This window comes from Haliotis rufescens, unplaced genomic scaffold, assembly GCF_023055435.1.
Source record: "Haliotis rufescens isolate VD_foot unplaced genomic scaffold, xgHalRufe1.0.p SCAF_58, whole genome shotgun sequence".
NCBI lineage: Eukaryota > Metazoa > Mollusca > Gastropoda > Lepetellida > Haliotidae > Haliotis > Haliotis rufescens.
In genome coordinates, this window is record NW_025964312.1 from 1,102,558 (window position 1) to 1,112,939 (window position 10,382).

Genomic DNA, 10,382 nt, shown 5'->3' on the forward strand with positions numbered 1-10,382 from the left:
CATAATTTTATTTTATTTTGGAGCACACAAACAATATGTTTACAGAATATAGTTCACATGCAATCTTAAATACATAGAAGTTACAAAGTATATCTATAGATGATAACAAACAAAAACTATTCCAGTGTCATATTGTTGGATTGTGCAAGTTCGTGGTTTTAAACGAATAGGTGGTGACAGAGAGACCAAAATGTCATGAACTGTGTGTATTTACATTGTGAATATGATATATTTCTGTCGATGTAATATGAATTGGTTTTTTCTTGTTTGATGTTTGGGAAATTTGATATGGAGTCGGGAATGTTTTATTTGAATATGTTTGCTTTGTTACAGTTAGAATATGATTTAATACATCATTTCGTTTTTGTTGATATCCTAATAAAATTGTCAATTTCGAAAATTCTAGTTCTATTCCAGTTTTGTCTTTGATCCACTTTGTAAGGTTGTTCCAGATATGTTTTACAATTTTGCACTCAAAGAACATGTGCATTAAGCTTTGTTTTTCTAGTTTACAAAAATTGCAAAGAAATGATTCTTTATATCCCATTTTTACAGTAACTCGTTTGTTGGTATAATTCTATGAATAATACTGTATTGGAACAATTTCTGTTTTGAGGACACAATATATCTGTGGGGGCTACGATTAATCGTTTGCTAATCTTTTTCCGTCATGTTAAGTCCAAGATCTAGTTACCATCTTAAAATGTATTTTTGGGATATCATGATGATGGATACTTTTTTAAAGATATCATAAAATACCCTACATCCCCCCCTCTCCACTAAGTTTTCAAGGAAATATGGTATTAAGGGCAAACGGATCTAAGAGTTTGGGGCTATACTATTACGCTTTAAATATTGTTTTATTGCTTGGATAAGACTAGAATATTCCAGAAAATGTGTTTTACAGTCGTATACATGTTTTAGGTAAAAAATGTCTTGAAAACTTCCGTTCTTGTCTATAAAATCATTTACAAGATTAATGCCTTTTCCCGAGTTATGTTTATAGTATCCCTGAGAGTCCCCGATTGTTATATTCGTATTTTTCCATAAAGGTTGTGATAATATATCTTTTTCCACTTTGATAGAATTTCCTTTTTGTCTATGAAGTTTCCCCATGCACACAGAACATCTTTCCAGAAAGCATTGGTCCTATCATTAATAACCGAAATATAGAATTGGAATTTTAGCTGAAAATCAATTTGTGTTGGAGTTATAATATTAATCTAAAGAGTGGTAAGTTTAGTGTGTGGATGTGAATTGAACAAACGTTTAATCCAAGATATCTTTTGAGCGTTGAATGTATTTTTAATATCAGGCACTCTTAAACCTTCCTCTTCATAAGGTTTCATCATAGTATTTCTACTGATTTTGTCTGGTTTATTTTTCCATATAAAACGAAAAAACAGTGTTTCGAGTTCTTTTATAAACCTTTCACTTAGATTAGGTAGGGTTGAGAAAAGGTGGGTGAGTTTAGGTAAAATAAGACTTTTTAGTACAGTAGTTCTACCTAATGGGGTCAGGTCACGTGCTAACCAAGAGTTCATGATGATTTGTAAACTTTTAAGTTTGTGTACACACAGGGACAACACGAAACATGGTAACAATTCAAACATATTTCGGAAAAAAAACTATTTTATGCAGAGGTCTACATGCACAGATATGGCTACTGATCCCGCTTTGCTAAGCCTATGCACATGTTCTTTGAGTGCAAAATTGTAAAACATATCTGGAACAACCTTACAGAGTGGATCAAAGACAAAACTGGAATAGAACTAGAATTTTCGAAATTGACAATTTTATTAGTATATCAACAAAAACGAAATGATGTATTAAATCATATTCTAACTGTAACAAAGCAAAACATATTCAAATAAAACATTTCCGACTCCATATCAAATTTTCCACACATCAAACAAGAAATAACCGATTCATATTAAATCGACAGAAATATATCATATTCACAATGTAAATACACACAGTTCATGACATTTTGGTCTCTCTGTCACCACCTATTCGTTAAAAACCACGAACTTGCACAATCCAACAATATGACACTGGAATAGTTTTTGTTTGTTATCATCTATAGATATACTTTGTAACTTTTATGTATTTAAGATTGCATGTGAACTATATTCTGTAAACATATTGTTTGTGTGCTCCAAAAAGAAATAAAATTATAAAAAAAACACATTGGAGATATAAATTTCGAAACAATTTAGCGAGGGCACTAGGCTTAGCAAAGCGGGATCAGTAGCCATATCTGCCTTTAGACCTCTGCATAAAATAGTTGGATTTCCGAAATATGTTTGACCTGTGTGTCCCTGTGTGTACATCCGTCTGTCAACAACGTCTGAATGTGGCCGCGACGTCTCAAAGACAAGGTTTAGAGTAGCTTCCCTTTTAGAAAAGGCAGTTGATCTAGCGGACAGGCCGATGGATTGGCGCGAAAGGCAAGTAAAAACAATTGTTGTTTGGCGTATATGCTGCTTCGCCACTGTATTAGAAACAGATTTCAGTTGGAGCTATATTGGCTACTGTCACTGTTCCGACTGACACATCACTTACCCTGTGACATAATAAATATTAATGCGCACATTCCAGGAACACTCGCAATGTTTCGGTAATGTTTGTGAGAGAGTGAAAGCGATTTTCAAGCACAGAATTAAAGAATGACATTATATGAGAACGTGGTTATCACGCTTGTGTGTTTGGGGATGGTAAATATCCTGTATTAGGAAGGTTCGCTAAATACAATGTTTATTTCTAATGCAGGATATTTACCATCCCCAAATACACTTGCATGATAACCTCTCTTTGACATTATTAATTTTATATTAGTACTTCAGCGTAAACACAACGATGCACTTTATTATTTGGAGTTTAACAGCGGGTTACATAAAGCAATATATTATATAGAAACAATACACTTAACTTAAATGGTGAACTTGACAAAATCGATTTCTTGGCACCAAACATTGAGAGTGGTTTACATGGAAGAACTTTATGCTTTGATATATATATTCTCCTGTTAAACATGCTTGATCTGTTCTGCAGTAACGAAATGTATATGCTGCTCCGACTGCTTTGATATTATGTAATTTGTAATCAGAAATGTATGAATTAAGTGTTTAAAACAGATCTCCGGAAAGTTATAGTTATACACAAAGCTATTCGAGGACACATATACTGAATCATGAGTCTTCAGTTTGTGAAACGTAATCAAATATCTTTTAGAAATCATACATGTGAACATTGTGAGTTTTTAATACTTCACCTTAAACTCAAAAACGTGCAGTTTCTTATTTGGAATTTTATGGCTATTTTTGCGATTATGGCGATTTTTGACACATGTGAGCTATTTACATCCGAAACAGGTTTTGTATATTTGCAATCGGTAAGAGACCAAGGGTAAAACCAAAACTGCACGTATGTAATTTCTGCTTATCACTGTGCTGGTGATATCAATAGAATACATAATCTGCAATTTATTGAATTGTCGATGTATTGCTTAAATGTGTTGTATTAAATGTTCTGGTCAATACCAATGTTGTCCTTATATCTTCCAATGAGGTAAAACTTTGTTTTTTGCTACATCTGCTTAACACATGACAAATGACATGATAAATAGTCAGAATCGTACAACGGACTTATTTCTCATGATTCTTGAAAGGAGTTTTCTTTTTGAATGCAATAATATTAAAATATTAAAACACTTTACTAATATGAGGATACAAATGACTAATTTCTTCTTTTTCTAACAGTAGGATCGATTTTCCGTTCATCGTCAAAGTCGATTTTTACATGTGCCATCAAACAAAATATCAATACATAAACTACACATAGCAACAAATCAAATTCATTCCGTCAGTGGCAACCAATCACTGTAACGATAGAAGCTGTGAATGTTGGTTTACACCTGATACGTGTTGATTCCAAAATAGCGCAATATAATAAGAGCGCCTAAGTAAATTGCTGTTAGTTACATTCATCGTAAATAAAGTTACAACATGCACTGCAACATAGAATGCCGCAGTCAACAATGGTCAAACTTTATCCTGACAACAGTGCCACGACTGGCTTCAACACTTCACAGTTACAGATGCGGGTGCCCCTACTACCAAGGCGAGTGAGGACTGTCCTGTCCCACACAATCACACATCCGCCACCATTTCTGTCATGTTCTTTGATGGTGCATGGCATGTAACGTTCATGAACCCTACGCAAAACGTGCACCCCCACCATCTGATGGTCCAGAAAGAATCTAGACATGGTATGACGCCACTGACGTAAATCTTGGACGCCAAACTGCTGTACCCACATTAAACGTAAACGTTATTGCAATACGTAAACGTATTGGTCATTCTGATACCTTCCACAGGACTACAACATTTTTGACCCGGCCATAGGGGGCGATTGTGGAATGTGTGGTAAATAAGTCTGATGTTTGTCCCTGCTCTGAACTCGGTGTTTTCATGTTAAGAAACTCGTGAACATCCGGGTTAGACTAGGTTCTCAGTAACCAGTAACCCATGCATGCTTGCCGTAAGAGGCGACTACTGGGATTGGGTGGTCACTTTCACTGACAAAGTCGAGCGATGTCGTAGTTTCCCAAATTGCGTTGATCGATGCATCTGATTTCAGTCACTGGACTCTCTGGTCCAGACTCGATTATTTACAGACCGCCGTCATATTACAGAACTCTTGTGAAAAGGATTTAAAGAGATCACATAAAGCAATTAGCCTTTTTTCGTGATCGTCAAGCGGGTTTTTATTGGGCTTACATTTCCGCACACGTCTCATCAAAAGGTCTCCTGTGAACCACACCGACTGACCTCTGGTAGACTGCTGAACCCCGTCATAACGACTATCCAGACCAAACAATACATCCCGTACAGATGCATACTTCCACCAGTACAAGAGGCGCCCAGGTAGCCTAGTGGTTAAAGCGTTCGCTCGTCACGCCGAAGACCCGAGGTCGATTCCCGACATGGGTACAATGTGTGAAGTCCATCTCTGGTGTCCCCCCGCCGTAATATTGCTGGAATATTGCTAAAAGCAGTGTAAAACCATACACACTCACTACACCAGTACAATACATCTATTGTAGACGCATACCAAGACCAGTCCTTTCCACAACTTTTATCAGTGTCTCTCCGACCAAACTATATTTCGATAGAATTTGGACAGATATTTGTGGTGCTGGTGTACATTCAACCCAGTACTTTTTGATAAGAAAGGAGCAGGGAAAATTCACGATCACGTAGCTGGACAATATCAGCACTGAAGCACCAAGTGTGTTATGGGAGTTTAAGGCTGGACACTGTTTCCACATTTCGAACAATCTGTTATATGCTTTACACAGAATAACAATCGAAGGGAGTTAAAATCTATCCAAACAACAAGACCTGGGTAAGAAGGAGTTGAAAAGTCTTCTAAATAAAAAAGCCAACATTCATCAAGAAAGATTCTATGGAAAAAACAGTTCAAAAGTAAATACATCGGAAAGTATATAAGTGTTAACAGGATTTTGAGAATAAACTTGAGTCTCAATTCAAAGCGAACAATCATCGGCAAGATTGGAGTGAAAACGTGAGAAAAAACGAGAAAGAGAGACAAAATGTGTCTGTCACCGATAAAGCTGTGTTCGTGGAAGACGTAAGCAACTTTTATGCAATATTAGGCTGGATTGCTTTTACAGATGAAACTAACCAAATTTTTGAGAATATCAATATGGATGAAAATTACAAGGGATGTGATTAATTGTCCTGGCAAAATTAATATAAGCAAGGCATCAGAACCAGATCAACCAGACGGAATACAACTAAAATTGGCTCTGATAATGTGTATAATATGTCAATTGTCTTTGAATAATCATCATACGCCAAATCAGTGGTAACATCTAACAGTATCCCCGTTTCAAAGAAAACCAATCCATCCACTTTCTATGATTATAGACCTGTAGCCCTCATAACAATCTTAATGAAATGCTTTGAATGCATCGTTATGCAAGTCGGACATCGGAGACCTGCTTTACCCGCTTCAGTGCGCTGACTGGTCCAACAACAAGCCTCCTGAGCAGATTAATGAACACTCGTACACATGATTTTCTTCTGCGTTCAATACAATACATACACATTTAATTATTCAAAAACTTTTAGATCTTTCCGTAGATAAGCGTACTGGTAAATGCATTGCAAGTGTTCTACCTTCTAGCTGCCGACTGCGCATACAAGGGCCCGGAAATCATTCATACCAGCCAGTATTAGTGTTTTAAGATGATTATACTTTCTAACAGTTCGCAGAAAACAAATCTGATCCTGCCACTATCCCTGTTTTTATAAGTTTTCTGTTGCTGTGATATAGATATTGTATACAATATATCATAATAATAGTTAATATATGTTCCACATGTATAATTTTCCAGTGGTTCAACATATTAACCAGAAAAGGTTTTAACCAATTAACCCAGTTCTTCCAAAATAAGAAAGTAAAACAGACTTTTACATGTGTGAGTGCGAGTGTGAGTGTGTGTGTGTGTGTGTGTGTGTGAGGGAGAGAGAGAGAGAGAGAGAGAGAGAGAGATCCGATATTCCACACAACTCAAAGACTGAAAGGTTTCAGAGTATGTGGTATATTTTTGGATTAAGATTTTCCTGCGGTTTGTTGCGTGGGATAGTGGTGTTGTGACAGGCAAAATGTCGCGTTCAAAATTTATGCACTCATATGGCGTACCTGAATGTACGTGGATGTGTTGCTGCTTGTACTAGTTATGCTTGACACATTATGTTGTCTCTGATCCGACCAGTTCATGCTTTGCCCCCTTGATGCCAGGCACCTGGCATGGGCCACGTCTGTTGGGGCAAGGGGATCGAACTACCGACCTTCCGGTCTCCGATCTGCTCTGGCATAATCGTATAATACCCATTGCCTGCTGTGTAAAGACAGGCATATTTCGAACAAAGCCACTAGCCTGAACAGACACAACACGTAACAGGTGCTTCTGTGTACCGAAGTCCTAGAACCTCTCAGGAGTCAAGCGTGCCTCAGGTCACCCATCCATCTAGTTTCCGTGGCCAACGTTGCTTAACTTCACCTAATTTGTCACCTTTGCTCTCTGGATCCGTGAAGAATTGATCTTCAGCAACCCATGCTTGTCGTAAGGGGCGACTAACGCGATCGGGTGATCAGGCTCGGTTGATGCATGTCATCGTATACCATTTGCGTGGATCGATGCTCTTTACCCGCAGCCTGCACAACCCTCGTATGAATTACGGGCAAGAATAGGCCCTCAGCAAACTCTTATTCTTATAAAGTGAGAAAGTAGGGTGGTCAGTCTCTGTGACTGAGTTACGTGTGCGTTATTATACTCATGCTATTGTTTGAATCACCCAATCTATTCTGCTTTTGGCGGAGATTTCTTATGAAGACGGAAAGGGTTCTATCGCTTTTATGATTTCAAACAAAGACCACATAATAATTCAGTTGTATCGTGCACATCAGTGCCATGTGTGCAATTTTCGAGTGGATTTCGAAGTTCTGATTATATTAAACACAGCTTTTTTCTTTTTGTGTGTGTGTGTGTGTACGTGTGTGTGTGTGTGTGTGTGTGTGTGTGTGTGTGTCCATATCCTTCTTTCACATTTTAAACCCACCGGTGAAAATCTGCAATTATCAGTCACTGGATTGTCTGGGCCAGACGCGATTATTTCCAGACCGCTGTCATGTATCTGGAATGCCACATTAAACAACAAGCAAGTAAAGCATTCATGCTGATTTGTCAGCTGAGTAATCCCCATGTTGATTTGTTGATCTTGTAAGATTGGTAATTGTCTCTCTAAACTTATTTTCATATCTCTTCTTTGTTGGGTAAAATGTAAACTACCAACTGTGAAATGTACACTATAACAATTTTTAATCCAGGTCCGACGCTCTGGCTGAATGTTATAAGAAGCGTTCGTAAAATGCTAAAAAACTGTTTAATGCACAATAACTTGGACGAATTACACGGCATCAGGTCTGATGTGAGCCTTACGTAACGGCACATCTCGATGATATAGCATTGTAAATCAATTAAGTTTACATGAGAGATCCAACAAAAATATAGCTATCAAAATATTGCTGCATATAGGCATCAGTATAATTATGACGTGAATCTAATAGTGATGCACAAACACGTATCAGAATCGTACAGATTATGGAACTGATTTTGTCACTTTTATGATCAAATGTTGGTAAACAATTTGAAAAGGTTCCTACATAAGCGGCTGTGTAAATCGGTTTATGTGACGTTAACTGCTAAAAAAGTACAACAGACACCTTCCTAGTTTGATGTATAGTCAAAATAACAATGGAACTATGCATTTATATTTGTTCAAATCCTCCTAAATCAATACAGAAAGTTTGAACCCTTCTAAGTAGTTCTCAGATTAATATTGACTATATACATACTTTTGCCACTGTCTGCAAACCCTACCCAAAACTGAAATTTCTGTCAGGGAAGCTGTATATTAAAGAACATCAGTTCGGCTCTTTTTTATGTCTATAAAATGTTTAAAAATTAATAAACCAACCTCCACTTCCACTCGGATACAACTTGTTGCCTTGGAAACGCAATAGAAATATTAATAGAACACTTTGCTGATGAATATTCAAAGTTAAACGTTCAACTGTCCTTTTAGATTACACACCTCTTCAACCAACACTAAGAGACATCGAGGAGAGTCATTTATACAAATACTGAAAACAAATTGGACACAAATTACACACATACTGAAGTAGTGAAAACAAACTCGAGTCTGCATCGAAATCGTGTCAGTGACACGTTCAAAGGGAGTGTAAGGTCACTACCAAAAGAAAAATGACAATCGTGGTCTACACTCGACGTGTTACTGGAGAGATCAATCCAGAATGTTATCGTTCACGTTTTGCATTTTTCTGGGCCACATAATTGGAAGTCAGACAGATCTCCATGGAGTTCTCAATCTGATCGTATAACCGTGTACGTTCATTAATCAAACAAACACCTTCGGAAGCAGTGCCACTACATATTTTCCGAAAAAGACATTGATGGTATACCACACCGAATTCCTATGACATACGGTACATTGCTTGAAATGAAGCGTGCATTCTTATCCCTTCGCCCAACATCATGCACAACAAAGTGAATGTAATATGAACGGACTGAAGTATGAAAATGACCAACCAGATTTACTACTCTCTTTTATTTCCAATTCTGTTGAATTAACCACGCATATATATTTCAAAAGTAAAGGGTTTATGTCGACATTTCTTCAACGGGCTGTGCAACACTGTATCAGGCATCTTAGGCATCTTAGAAATAATTAGCAAATTATATTTAGCGAAGCAAGAGAAACTGCAAATTGTATGCTTTACTTAGTAGCAGGAGCAACCTCATATTTGACTGGAACCTTTTCCTGACCAGTTCAATTCAATTTTAGTTTTCCATCCTGAACATCTTTGATGATGTCCAGGACTCGTTTCTTCTCATCCTCATCCGTCAGACCATACTGATTCAGATCCTCCTGACTAAGTTTGAGAAGCATTCTTCCATTAATTTTCTTCTTTTTGAAAATGGCAATAGTGTTGTCATCACACTCTTCTTGTCGGAGCAGGTTTTGAACATCTGCAGATGTGGCCTTCATTGGATCTGTTGAAATAATGTCGGTTTTGTCATGCACTGATGTACTGTTGTATATGAAACATTTATAATGGTACGTGCTTTCTATGTTTTGATGCAATTAACGCTCCTCTATGTGGTAAATAAGTTAAGATGTATTACATAACTTGTATGTATGAAACGTAACAGTGGTAAATTACCCCAATCTTCGGTCCTTTCTTGGCCAGTGTTTGCAGTCATTGGTCCTTGGTTGTTGTCGCCAGAAGTTAGAGCTCCAATATATCCATCCTGAATTCTCTGGTCTGTTCAACAAATGTTATGCTTTTTCAAAAACAATGCACAGACATATGTAATTACAAATGTTATGCGATGGGCTTGAATACGTTCTTTGACAAATGGCATAATGTGCTGATATCTTTCGTACATTAATAACGGGTGTTGTACGGGAGATACATTCGTTAAACATTGATGTTGATAGAAAACTTTATTATTTACACACCACTGTCATATAGCTTGAATATTGCCAAGTGCGGCGTTAAACAACGAACGAACAAACAACAAATCACAATGTGAGGATGTATTATCTTACGGATGAAACATAACTTTACCTCTGTTGTGGACTTGTTGTTGAGGTCCATTATGCTGCCCAGCAACATAAGATCCTACCGCCGTTCCACCAAACATACCAGTGTTATGTGTTCCCTGTTGTGCCATGTCTAAAATAACGGGAAAATAGTATCACAAC

At 37.2% G+C, this 10,382-nt stretch overlaps 1 protein-coding gene across 1 annotated transcript; it reads right to left on the bottom strand.

The window, feature by feature from the left end:
- Window positions 1-9,211: 9,211 nt before the first annotated feature.
- Window positions 9,212-10,382, bottom strand: LOC124124430. The gene is made up of 3 exons (XM_048385394.1): window positions 10,246-10,382; window positions 9,838-9,939; window positions 9,212-9,667 (listed from the first exon to the last, which is right to left on the bottom strand). The coding sequence occupies exons 1-3, from the start codon at window positions 10,349-10,351 to the stop codon at window positions 9,444-9,446; spliced, it is 432 nt and encodes a 143-aa protein (XP_048241351.1). The 5' UTR covers window positions 10,352-10,382; the 3' UTR covers window positions 9,212-9,443.

What these genes read in the sequence shown, in the direction of transcription:
- LOC124124430 (XM_048385394.1), bottom strand. Translation starts at nt 10,351, where the DNA reads ATGGCACAACAGGGAACACATAACACTGGTATGTTTGGTGGAACGGCG. An exon ending in ACAACAAGTCCACAACAGAG is followed by an intron (nt 9,940 to 10,245) that starts GTAAAGTTATGT and finishes TTTGTTGAACAG; the next exon opens with ACCAGAGAATTCAGGATGGA. An exon ending in AGAAAGGACCGAAGATTGGG is followed by an intron (nt 9,668 to 9,837) that starts GTAATTTACCAC and finishes TTATTTCAACAG; the next exon opens with ATCCAATGAAGGCCACATCT.